Genomic DNA, 13,464 nt, shown 5'->3' with positions numbered 1-13,464 from the left:
TGTTCAGATAGGATGTATCGAGTTATTTAGATTTTCTTGTATATGTTGAGACTTTCTTTGTGTCTGAGTATGTGGTCAATTTTGTATATAGTTTCATTAGGCATCTGGTATTGGGAAGCTTGTAATTCTAGGTGTTGATATCTGGTCTTGTCTTTGTTGGGTGAATGTTTTGGTTCTTTATTTCTGTTTTTTTTTTTTCTCTAGTTCTTAGGAGAGTGTTATGGCTGAGTGTTGCCTGCTAGGAAATTATTCTGTGGTCCTGACAGGTAATGCCACTCTGCGTTCTGGGTATTGGGAGCCAACCCCCAGAATGGAAATGGGCACAAGGATGTGGCTCAGGGGATTCACAGAAGGAAGGAAAGCAGAAAGGTCTGCCAAGAACTGCTTAATTAGTCCCCTGGGAATGGGAGCAGTGAGTGAGGCCACAGCAGAAGATCTGCAGTATTGCTAGGTTTGGACTTGTAGAAACGGAGGAAATTATGAAGAGTTGCAGTTAGCCTACTTGCTGTCCCAGTCAGAATGGCCTGTGAGTTCACTGGGAGTTTCCTTAGGCCTGGGAAAAGGGAATGCAAGCAGTGAGGTTAGAGGGGAGACCCGTGGGATTTGCAGGAGATGGATGTGTTGGGGAAGGGAGGCTGCAGCAGATGTACTATTGCAGAGCTGGTTATGAGACTGGGGCATTGGACTTGGAGAAGCAGAAGGAGAGGTGAAGACTTGCAGTCAGGCTACCTGCTTCCCTGGCTACAGGGTGTTTTACCTGTTTTGAACTTTATATGAATAGAATCTTAGACTAGCCACACACCTCTGTTCCCATTTCTATGGAAAATTCAATGGCACAGACTTTAATAGCACTTTCTGTTTCTGTGTATTATGAATAGTGCTGGTATGAATATTCTTAAGTATAACTTCTAGGTGGGATATAAAGATACATACCTTAGACCGTAGGAGACATGGGTAGACATTTTTCCTAATGTGATCTTGACAAGTGTCCTCCTACTGGAACATGGGACTTCCAGTTACTCCTCATCACCATGGTTACAAGTATTTTGTATTTTTTTGCCACTGTCCTGCATGTGTTCTGAATACAATGTGCTTTCATTCTGTATGTCTCAGGAATAATGTTGTTGAATACATATATTTGTCACTGATTTGATTGAAATATTTTCATGCATATGACAGTAACACAGGTAGTATGGAAATAAAACAGTAATCATAATCAGTGATAATTAATTGACTAAAATTCATTATACAGCTTTCATTAATGAAACTGTATTAATAGGACACATTCCTCTTTAAGGTTTTTGTTCTAGTATATTTAATTCAGTAGAAACTTACTGAAGGCAAGTTATGAATAAGACCTTTAGCTGAATGTCAGAAAGCTGCCCCGGCCCATGTCTTCAGAGGCCACCGTTAAGGTAGACAGTTGGCCAGTGCTGAGCAGGCTCTGACACTGGGGCATTAGGTAGAAGCTGGCTCTGGAAATCCTAAACATACAGTGAACGCATGATTTTTGGGAAATTACAAGTTTTTAGGTGTGATAATCAAACAATGAGGACGATTGCCACACTTGCTATAGGGAACTAAGTACTTTTTAAAATGGCACATCCACTTCCTGAAATACCAGGGGCTAATTGTAAATTAAGCTTAAGGCCTAATAATATTAATTGCATAGCCTAAAATGTTTGAATGTTTGAATTTAACTCATCATTTGCCAGAAATTTTTTTCAACCCCAAAATCTACAGAAGTGCAAAAAATCATTTTGTGGATCACAGTTGACTTTTCCCATTGAGCCTCATCTCCTCTTGAAAATGTAGGAGTGGGGCAAAGCCCTTATTGTTACTGGGGACATGGGAAGAGATGGTGCGAATGCTATAAGCTTTATTACTGACATAATGTTAGAAGTTGGAGTTGAGGAGATGGGGTAGTGGAGAATGCCCTTGCCTTGAAGGTATGGGAACCAGGGCATAGATTTCAAAACCTTCATAAAATCCAGCTGAGGGATGGATACTCACCTTCAATTCCAAAACATGAAAGGCAAGAATGGGGGACCTCTGGGACAAGCTGGAAGATGAGACCAGCTGAGTCTCTGTGCTCTTTGTTCAGCAAGACATCCTGTCTCAGGAATTGAGTGGGAGCGCAATCGAGGAAGACATTGATGTCAGCGTATCTTACAGTTGCACATTCGTGCATCTGCCCCAGCACACATACTGTGTGTGTGTGTACATGCACGCACACACACACACACACACACCAGACACATGAGAAAGAGAAAGAAAAAGTATTAATATATTAGTTAAAAGTATGAGCATATCCAGAACATATCCTTCTATTTTGCTGAATTGGAGTTACTTATTTTAACTAAATTTTAATGGAGTACTCCTTTTAGAAGTAAATTCAATGATCAAAAGCATGTCTGGCTGCTTAGTCCAATCTGACCTTAAGCTCAGGGTCTCCCTGACGTAGCTTCTAACGTTCTGTGTGTGAGTGTGTCCACCAATGCTGGGTCAAATGCATCTCTTTCATGTGACCACCATCTGCTCTTTGCTATCACTAAAATGATAAAAATTCTTCGTCACATTATGCGTTGATATATCTTAATGAATCTTTCAAAATGATTAGACAGATTTTTTTATTGGCTTTAAACCTCTTCTTAAAATTTATTTATTTAAAAAATTATTTATTTTAAGTATATGAATGCTCTAACTTCATGTACACCTACATGCCAGAAGAGGGCATCAGATCTTAATATAGATGGTTGTGAGCCACCATGTGTTTGTTGGGAATTGAACTCAGGACCTTTGGAAGAGCAGCCAAGTGCTCTTAACCACTGAGCCAGCTTGGCTTAAAGCCTCTTTAACTATATTATCTTAAAATGTTGGAGGGAAAAAATGTTAGAGAGAAATTTTCTACCTTCTAAATATAGTAGGTTCTAATTAAAGACCAAATATAATTCTAGTGCTAAAAATAGAGTCATTATAGATGGTTGTGAGCCACCATGTGGTTGCTAGGAATTGAACTCAGTGGTGCCCTCTTCTAGCGTTCAGGGGAACATGCAGGCAAAACATTATAGACATAAAAAATAAATAAATAAATCTTAAAAAATAAGAATAAAAAGAGAAGCCCACAGGGGAATAAACGAATGGAAGGATAGTGACAGTTCTTGGGGAAAAGGGTCATGGCGAAGATAAACATGCAACTAGTGTCTCTGCAGTCAGTAGTCACACTGTGTGGTGTTCTTCGTCTGTAGGTTGAAGAAAAAGTCCCAGTCAGTGGATATTACTGCTCCAGGATTCAACCCTTTGGGTGGTGCAGGAAAGCAAGCACCACAGGCCAGCAAGCCCCCGGCACCCAAGACTCCCATCATCGAAGAAGAACAGAACAACTCAGCAAACACTCAGAAGCATCCTTCCAGGAAGAGTGAACTCAAGAGGTTCTACACCATTGGTGAGTGCCAGGGGCTTTATAAGTGAACCAGTACCACTTGGACAGCTTTGCAAGTGCAGGATCTGCTTGGTTAAATGATTCTTTGTTGCATAAGTGTGTGTCTTTATGATGGCTTTTGTGGACATTTTCTTACGTGGTCAAACAGGGACATGGAAGATGGAAAACTACTGACACCTTAACAAAGTTATGTTGAAAAAAAAATGGGCTCAGTGGCCATCTATATCTGAACGCAGGAGAAATGTCTTCAATTTTTTACCTCGTGTGTTACTATTTTCATTTTAGCTATCCTCAGCCCACACTGTTCTTATATTTTGCTTTTGTTCTTTTCATTTTCCCTCTGGGCTTCTAAGTCTCTGACCCTGTTCTGTCAGGTTGTAAAAACAGTGGCTGACATCAGCCTCTGGTGGAGCCATTAAGAAGGGAGAACGTTATTGTATTCTGAGGAACAACAAGTTATTGGAGCACTGTTTGGGTTCCTCACAATGCCAAGGTTGGGGAGATGAAGTTGAGAAGTAATCATATCAGAAAGTGGTAGGCTGTGAACAAGGTCTTGTAGTTGTGCTCTTATGTCCCCAGACAGAATCGTTACAGTAATTTTTTTTAAATCTTTTATTTTTTTTATTAATTACACTTTATTCATTTTGTATCCCCCCATAAGCCCCTCCCTCCTCCCCTGCCGATCCCACCCTCCCTCCCCTTTCTGCATGCATGCCACTCCCCAAGTCCACTGATAGGGGAGGTCCTCCTCTCCTTCTTTCTGATCTTAGTCGTTACAGTAATTTTGAACTTTGTTGTAGAGTGTTACATAACAGGACTAAGTAAGTTGAGCTGAAAAGTCTGTGTACCTACGTTCCCAGCAGGTCTTTGAATAAATTATTTTCAACAATAACAGTTTCCAATATTTCAGGTAAATATGAGACAAAGGGTTTTGTACTTGGCTACATAGCAGGTAGCCTGGGGGTGGAAGAGGAGGATGGCTTCTTGGTCCTGATGCTCCTCTGTTTGCAGCAACTAGGTCATGCTTGAGTCTCTGTAGTGGTGAATCGGACATTGGTTAATCAAAATGCTATCAAGGAAGTTGAATATTTCTGGCACCTACAACCCCCCATCCTCCATATGGGGTGTTTGCCTGAAGATTACAATCTTTTTGTCAGGTATTTTAGACTGTATATCTCTATACATTGTAGCCAGGAAAGTAGGTTTCTAGTTCTGAAATCCAGAGCATGTTCTGGTTGCTTTTAAGGCATGGCTTTCTTCAAGCTTGACAAAATGCCTCCTGGAGGATGGGTGCTGTTTCAGAATTCGCCAGTTGAGAATGCTTTCCCTTGCTTCCACTGCAAGTTTTCGTCCTCAGTCTTTTCCTCTGTTCTGATTAATGTTTTCTTTTTTAAAATATTTTTTATTTTTAAAAAATTTTATACATTCACTTGTATCCCAGCTGTAGCCCTCTCCCTCTTTCCTTCCAGTCCTCCCCTCCCTCCATCATCTCCTCCCTGCCCCCTTCCGAGTCCACTGAGAGGGGATGTCCTCCTCTCCTTCCATCTGGTCCTAGCTTATCAGGTATCTTCAGGATGGTTGCAATGTCCTTATCTGTGGCCTAGCAAGGCTGCTCTTCCCTCAGGGAAGAGGGAAAGCTCATGAGTTCATGTCAGAAAGAATTCCTGTCCCCCTTACCAGGGAACCCACTTGGATACTGAGCTACCATGGGCTATGTCTGAGCAGGGGTTGTAGGTTATATCCATGTATGGTCCTTGGTTGGATAAACAGTCTCACAGAAGCCCCCTGTGCTCAGATATATTTGGACCTTGTGGGGCTCCCTGTCCTCTCTAGGATATATTAATTCCTCCTTCCTTCATATGATTCCCTACACTCTGCCGAAGATTTGGTTATGGGTCTCAGCATCTGCTTTGATACACTGCTAGGAATAGTCTTTCAGGGGCCTGATTAATGTTTTCAAGGCTTGTTTTTTAACAGGTAGGAAGCCTGGTGTTCTTTGGGGTATCTATCATCAGATACTGTTGATTGATCGAAGAAAGTGCAGCCAACAGCTGCATATTTCCACTTTCAAAACTTACGTTAGCGTAGTTCAAAAGATGAATCAAGCAGAAAGTCCAGTAAGGCTTTTGTCACTGCCTGTTTGCCAGGATCCCTACTCCTGACTTTTGTCACAGATGCAACCGTATATATTTCTCATTTATGAACTGATTATGAAGAGTGAGTGTTTTGCCTTCAGGTAATAAAATTTATCTTATAAATGTAATATTCCTTCTAAGTAAGACAACAAGGGAGAGAGTTATTTGCTTATTTTTTGTGTGCCTTCGTGTGTATGCATGTCTGTATTAGGTACTCTTACCTGTGTGAGTACAAGCTTGTGCATGTGTACTGGGTGTCCTTAACTATGTGTGTACATGGAAATCCAGACGTTGACTTCAAGTGTCTTCCTTTTTTGTTCTTTATCTCTCACCAAGACTGGCAATGCTCTAGGATCTGCTATGTCTACCCCATTAAGGGAGTGCTACAGACATGCGCCACACACCTGGTTTTTGTGTAGGTGTTGAGTATCTGAACCTTGGTGCTTGCACTGCAAACACTTCCTCCCCCAAGCTATCTTCCCAGCCTCATGGCAAATTTTTAATTAATGAATTTGCAACAGTTTGATTTATTATCAGTATCAATGACACACATAAATGCTGTGTTGAACTAGTTGAATTTGAATTCTCAAGTTTGTGTATATATAACCTCTCTTCTAATTTGGCCCCCAAAACATTATTTTTAAGTTAAAATATATAAAGTATGTAACTGAAAGTTCATTTCATAAAACAAATATATTTCAGTATCCTTTCATGAAAGTACTTTTAACATAAAACAACAGCATTTTAAAGTTTTCATGTGTATTATAATTCTCTTGAGCAAAACAGAAAGAATATATATTTAAAGAGGATTTATTAGAGTGGCGTACAGGCTATGGTCCAACTGTTCCAACAATGGCTGTCTCCTGTTGGAAAGTCCAAGAATCCAGTGGTTGGCTGTTCAGTCCACAAGGCTGGGTGGAGTCTCAGCTGGTCTTCAGTGTACTCCTGAATTCTGAAGAAGTAGGCTCTGATGCCAGGGGAGGAGTGAGGGCTGGTGTGAGTGAGGACAAGCAGGCAAATAGCAAATATTAGCTAGGCTGCCACCAGGAGGTGTGGCCCAGATTTAAAGTGGATTATGTAGCTCATAAGATTAGGACTTAGGATGGGTCTTCCCATCTCGAAAGATCAAATGAAGAGACATGGCCCACAGGTGGACCATCCACTTGGGCTTTGGTTAACTGTAGATGTATTGGGGTGACAACCGTGACAAGGCTTCACAGTATGTATTAGTACTTTCACATTCCAGAAGATAAGTGCCCATATCCTGTCTCATGTAATCCCCACAAACACTGTTATGCTCTGTCCTTACAGGTGAGGAATCATGTCTAAAAGAAGCAAAGGAAGGGGCCATAGATGATAGGCTCGGCAAACAAAATTCACTTGATATGTTAGCACTTAAGAGAAACCCCAGCTCAGGTATAGTCCATAGACTCAGTATCCAAGTGGGCTCCCTAGTAAGGGGGGCTTCCTCTGGCATGAACTCTGATCACCTCATCCTGGGGGATGCAGCCTTACCAGGCCACAGAAGAAAACAATACAGCCAGTCCTCATGAGACCTGAGAGGCTAGGGTCAGAGGGCAGGGGAGGAGGACCTCCCCTATCAGTGGACTAGGGGAAGGCATGGGAGGAGATGAGGGAGGGAGGGTGAGATTGGGAGGAGACGTTGGAGGATTGGATTATGAGGAGACAAGGGAAGGGGCCATAGCCAGATACAAATTGAATAAATTGTAATAAATGATAATAAAATTAAAAAAATAAATTTAGAGATTTAAGGGGAAAAAAGTCAACTTTGTAACTGAACAGGACTGCTGAGTTGACCAGAGATATTTCAGTGGATGACAGAGCAGTGACATCCTAGGAGGTGTCCTGAATAAGCTCACGGAAAGAAAATATCCCACTCAACCCCGTCTCCAGCCAATCTGCCCTTTCTTTGAAAGGTGTCTTTCAGCATCTCAATTCAGTTTGCACAACTGAAAAACCCAGGGAGCCCTCTGGTGGCACAGTGCAGTACTACAACAGAGTTGATCTATGCCACTCCACAGACTATCACTGCGTTTGAGTCAAGCTAGAAGAACTTTCGATTTTAACAAGAGCTAGAACAATTTGAAGTGCCTCTTTAGGTTAACCGGAAGTGTAAATAGCTTCTCTAGAAACTGATTTTTGTCCTCAGTTATCTTTTTCAATCTTCTGTAGAGTACCTATGTCCTACTGAGAGAACCTCAAGAAATGTTCTCTTTGTACACATGCCTGCCTTATGTCCTAATTAATCCTAATAAAAGACGTTTATTAAACATAACATTGTATAAAAATTGCAACCACGTAAGCTCACTTTTTATGGAATAACCATTCTTTGAATAGGTATAATTGAATTTCACATATTTAGAATAAGTAGGGGGAAAGCCACCCTCTGTCTCTATGAAACACCTGCATCTTCATGTGAACTTTTAAGAAGTTAAAAGAAGTCACCAGATCAGTAGTGTGTCTCAGGCCAGAGCTTTTTCTGTCGACCTTTCTTACAAAGGGGACTAGATTTGGCCCTGACTTTTTCAGCTGAGCAGTGGAAGAGTTGGAGGAAATGAGTGTGTCTGCGCATTTTCAGCTGGTGGTGGAGGGGCCGGCATGTGGCCCCGCCGGGATTTTGTTCAGGGTGTCAGAAGGCTGAAGTAAGCACCCAGGCTAGGCAGGGCCCTCGCATGGTTTGGATTAGGAAAAGATGTGCCTTGGAGCTCCTTCCTGTTGGGATTCAAGTCCTCGCTGCTGTAGAACTCTGCTCCTGCCCTCCTTGCTGGTTGCTTGGCAAGGTCCACCCTTGGCTCCAGAGGCCGCTTGCCTTACTCTGACATGTCTGACAAATTTTACTCACCTTTAATGATTACATGCTCAAATACCAACACAAGCCTCTGTTTACTTGTTCATTCGTTCCTTTCTTTCTTATTCGTTTGTTTATTTGCTTGCTTATTTATTCTCTGATATTTTTATATTCAATCCATTTTGTTTTTTTTAATAGAATCTCAACTCACTAACTTGATTTCATAGCCTGTTAATGACTTATTTGTGGCCCAAACCTTGGGGGAAAAAAATCGCTGAACTGGTTAGAGAACCTCCAAAGCCTAAAACTAATTTTTTTTCGAGAAATTTAGAATTATTAATTAGAACTAAAATAATAAGATAAGCATTACCTCAGTAGACTAGTTTAACGGTAAGTAGATGAAAAATGAATTTTTTCTGTTTCAAGTTTTTTTCGTGCTCAACAATATACCACAGGTTAATGGTATGTATTCGACGCATGCATCCTTTGAAACCGTAGCCTCCACTTAAAGAACATGAAATAAATCATAAACTTAGCTGTAATTCTCTGTTCAGCCTACTGCTCTTAACTCAGAAAACCATATGTATTTACTTCTGAACTTTTTTCTCAGATTTGGCATGAAGGTAGTGAAGAAAGCTATGCATACCGCCTCAAAACATGAGTGATCACGCCCTGGAGGGCTCGGGGAACTCTGATGTATTTGTTCCTTGCGCTTGGAGTCTTAGAACTCATATATCATTGTCAGGTTGCTTAAAGAGCTCGTACCTTTTCCACACTTACAGGACATTTACTTCCCAGACAGGAATTAGTACAGCTCGTGGGCTGATGTGTCTGTGCTCCATCATTTGGTGAGACACAACAACCGCTGATCCTGATCAGTGGCTGCTGTGTGAAAGCGCCGCCACCAGGGACTCTCAGAATGGAGCCAAAAAGATACCCAGCCCTGCTTTCACCTGAGTCATCATCCTCACCTGTGGACGGATGTGGGCAAGAGGGCATCTAAGGTGGTGTCAGTACACAGTGTGTGTGTGTGGGGGGGGGAATGCAAGACAGAATCTCATCAAAGCCCTCATGAGGAACAATGAACTAGGAAGCCAGCAGAATAAGATGGGCTTAGAGAGCTGTGAAGTTGTAAAGATTCAGACATCACATCAGCTTGCGAAGACATGCAGAGGATCTTTCCTGGTTCTGCAAATCAAGAGTCCACCACCACCCTTGCCTTTAGTTTCTGTAATGGCCTGTTGCCCTTACCTTCTTATTTTGACCATATAAGTAGTCAGGGGAGCAGAGTCCCCCACTATCCCTTAGGCTGTGCGAATACTACCTGCAACCTCATGGGGAGAAGAGGGGGATGTCAAAGACGCAAGCTCTTCTGTCCAGGGGTTTTCAAGTAGGTCATATCAGGAGACTTCTTGGAGTTGTGCCTCTGAACTTGCTTTCAACAAAGATTCTGTCCTCCTGGCTTCAGGTTTCCATGTAGAACAGGAAGCTTACCAACCCCTTAGTATCAGGCAGTTCTTCTCATAGATGAGGCTTGGCCTTCTTTCCTAAACTAATCTCACTCCAAAACCTTATCCTGGTTAGAGACAATCTATTGCCGATCACTCGATGTTCCTTGTACTCAGCCTTTCGAGTTAAAGTCATAAATATTAATTCTAGTTTTATCTGGGAAATGTATGTAAAACTCAAACTTTTCTACTTATGTCTATTTTCTTATGAATCTATTCATTTATTAATTCAGTAAAAATTTACTGAATACCTATTATATTCTAAGCCACATCCAAAGATCTGGGAAGATACAAGTAAACAAGGCCAAATTCACTGCCGTGTGCTCTTATTCTAGCAAGGCAGATGGGCAATGAATGTGTTATTATATCTTAATGCATAGTCAAGGGATGGTAGTTTTTAAAAACCAATAAAGGAGGTTAATGGAGGAGGGTGACAGGTTATTCGTGCAAAAAGTGTTTGAGTATTATTCAATTGTTTTTGAACACTCTAGAGGGTACATTATCTCATCTCTCATTGAGATATCAGCTAGGCTTGTTTCAATTACTGGGCCGTGGCGTATTAATAATGGGTTTTTACAGCAGTTGGTCTTTTATTTTCTTTCCAATAGAATTAATTTATAAAAAGACTAATGGAATTAATACTTGTAGCATAAAGAAAGATAAAAAAATAAGATTCAATGGCACTTGAACAACCTACAAGCACCCAGTATTGTTTTCAGGGAAAGATGAGAAAATGTTCTTGTTCTTCATTTCTAACAATGCAGGTTCTGTTAGGATTTTGGAACAAAACCTGCTTTTGAGTTGCCTAGCAACTTATGATGTCATCATGTGTTGCAGGCCAGGTGGCCACACCTGGAAGGCATGGTTACCTTGCTCCTTAAAGGGACAGCCCAACACGTGGTCACTCTCTTGGTCTCTCTTGCTCCTGGCCTCTTGGCCTTTTTCCCTTGCTCTATGAGGCATCCCTTCTCTCTCTTTCCTCTTCTCTCTCTTTTCCTCTCTTTTCCCCCATCATGTCCTCCTCTCCCTGCTCTCCCTTCTCTCTGTTCTCCCTGCTCTCCCTCCCTCCATCTCCACCTAATAAAACTCTTTTATATGTAAGAGCTGTCATATGCCTAATTGTCTTTATTTAATTTGTCCCATAACCTTACAGATTTAGCTGGATGGAGAATACTGAAATTAAATATAAGAGAAAATATAGCAAATTTCAGAATTAGCTATAGATTTTTTCAGAGTAGTATAGAAAGTTAAGATTTGCAAAAATTTAAAGTGATTTTATCAGTTGACAGTTGAAATGTGGCCATTCAGTGTTTTGTTTTGTTTTTTTTCCTGCTCACAACAGCAAATTAGTGAAAAGAAATTCAACTTCCCAAATGGATGTTTAAGTTGGGCCTTATTGCTCCTCCTAGCCTTATTGCTCCTATTTGATCACAAATAGGGTAGTTAAGGTCTCAAACTTCAGTGTCTTCAATCAGAAAAGGGTTGCTTTGAGGTATAAATGGAATGCTTATAATATTTACTGAAATGTACACATTCTCAATAAATGTTACTGAACTTGGTGTGTGCATAATAAAGTTTCCATGGTCCTACCCTCATGAAATAGGCTTTCTAACTTGATCTATGCAGATTTTGTCTCTTTTTCCCCATGTTGAAAATCATGCAGTGTCTCTCATTCCTATCAAGAGGAAGCTGACACTCTATAGAAGTTCCCTTTCCACGCTCTGCCTACTTTGCATCCTCATTACAGACTCCAGCTCTGCAATGAGGCATGCCAAGTGCTTCATAGTGTAGTATCCCCAAGATTCTATGTTCTGTGTAATGTGGGACTTCTCTTTGATTTGCTCCAGCTGGCTTTCTACTATCTTCTTCTCTTTTAGCTTCTGAACAACTTTAAGGATATCTAACATATATGCACTAACTTGTTATGATCCTTCTACAGGAAAATAAATTATATCATCTCCACTATGAAGCATTCTATGGGGTTACATCCTTAAGAGTTGAATACCTTATTCATGATCATAGGATATATGGAATAGAAGGGAAAAATTTAAGTAGGAGACCCAGTGGTTAAACAGCCCACATCTGATATGTTTTCAGATGAAGGGGAGGGGCTTGGGAGAAGCAGAGGGAGGAAGAGTGGGATTGGAAGGGGGTGAGGGAGGGGATACAGCTGGGATAGAAAGTGAATAAATTGCAATAAATAAAAATAAAGTTATATAATTGGCAGAGATCTCATTGAGTAGTTTCTCAAGTGCTGATCCTAACCACTGATGCTAAAAACATGATTTTAAACAGAACACTAGCAGGCTAAGGAATTGTCTAATTTTGTAATGTGATTACTGTGCAAGCATAAGACCTCAACTCCAGAGTACCCATGTAAAGCAAAGCAAGGTGCTATGTGTTTGTAATTCCAATGCTTCTGAAGCAAAGACAGACGGTTCTTGGGGATCACCACCCAGCCTGTCTATTCAAATTGTCAAGCTCTGAGTCCCAGCAACACTTTTTGACTCTTGACTCAAAAAGATAAGACAGATAGGTTCTTCTAAGGCTTAATCTCTGGCCTGTACATACGTGTGTGCATGTGTACCCAGAAAGACATATGCCAGCATAGACACACACACACACACACACACACACACACACACACACACAGAGAGAGAGAGAGAGAGAGAGAGAGAGAGAGAGAGAGGAATTTTAATCTAGCAACATGGCTGCTCTGGCAAGGATTCACATCCAGGTCTGTGTGATCAGCTCCAATGAAGCCACACACCTTTAATCCTTCTCTTTGGAATACAAATGCACACCTTTGATTTATCTGGCTGGAATACAGACATGCCCTTAATACATACCTTTAATACCAAAAAATGACAAAATGAGTCAGAGATAGGATACGTCCAACTCTCAAGAGAACAGACAGGAAACAGAAGCTACTTAAGAGCAGTGCCGTGGGAGAGAGGGAGTTGAGTACGATACAATTCAGTTCACTGCAGTTGACTTTGTGCAGAAGTGCTGAGGCAGTTGCTTCAAGCAAAACAATTTAGTGAGAAGCTGAGAGAAACCAGTTTGAATCAGTCATATTGAAGAGGAGTTTTGAGCCAATACAGCTGAGTTGAACCAGTCAGCCAGAGCTCAGAAATAACTAGAAAGGGTGAGCTTATTCAGCAATAAGTCTCAGAGACTGAAAACACTCTAGGCTTGAGATAACAGATGGAGGCTAGAAGCTGAAGCCTTCAAGGTCAGGGCTTGCAGAAGATTAGATTGTATGCAGGCTAGAAACTTCCAGGCATAGGCCTAGAGATAGATAGGAATGCTCTGGGCTCAGCCCAAGCCATGTATTAGTAAGTCTTTGGTAGGGCTCTCATCTCATCACATCATCTGGGGAAATAAAAACATTTATACACACACACACAAACATGAGAGAGAGAAACCTAGTTATTAATGAGTCCATACTTCTTCAATTAAAGTGTCTTTTTTCTTTGTTTCTTTTTTAAATTTCTCTTTCTTTCTTCCTTTCTTTCTTTCTTTCTTTCTTTCTTTCTTTCTTTCTTTCTTTCTTTCTTTCTTTCTTTC

The 13,464-nt window shown here is 41.0% G+C and overlaps 1 protein-coding gene across 6 annotated transcripts in view; it reads left to right on the top strand.

The window, feature by feature from the left end:
• Positions 1–13,464, top strand: part of Oxr1 (oxidation resistance 1) — a 432,963-nt gene that overhangs the window by 210,390 nt on the left and 209,109 nt on the right. For all 6 annotated transcript variants that reach the window (XM_055626276.1, XM_055626277.1, XM_055626278.1 and 3 more), the window contains one exon: positions 3,249–3,445. In XM_055626276.1, the coding sequence (XP_055482251.1) occupies positions 3,249–3,445 (197 nt within the window). The remainder of the gene's footprint in view (positions 1–3,248; positions 3,446–13,464) is intronic.

This window comes from Psammomys obesus, unplaced genomic scaffold, assembly GCF_907164565.1.
Source record: "Psammomys obesus unplaced genomic scaffold, mPsaObe1.curated_primary_1811, whole genome shotgun sequence".
In the NCBI taxonomy this organism is placed as follows: Eukaryota; Metazoa; Chordata; class Mammalia; order Rodentia; family Muridae; genus Psammomys; species Psammomys obesus.
Note: the sequence above shows the minus strand (reverse complement) of the source record. Positions and strands in the feature narration are given on the sequence as shown.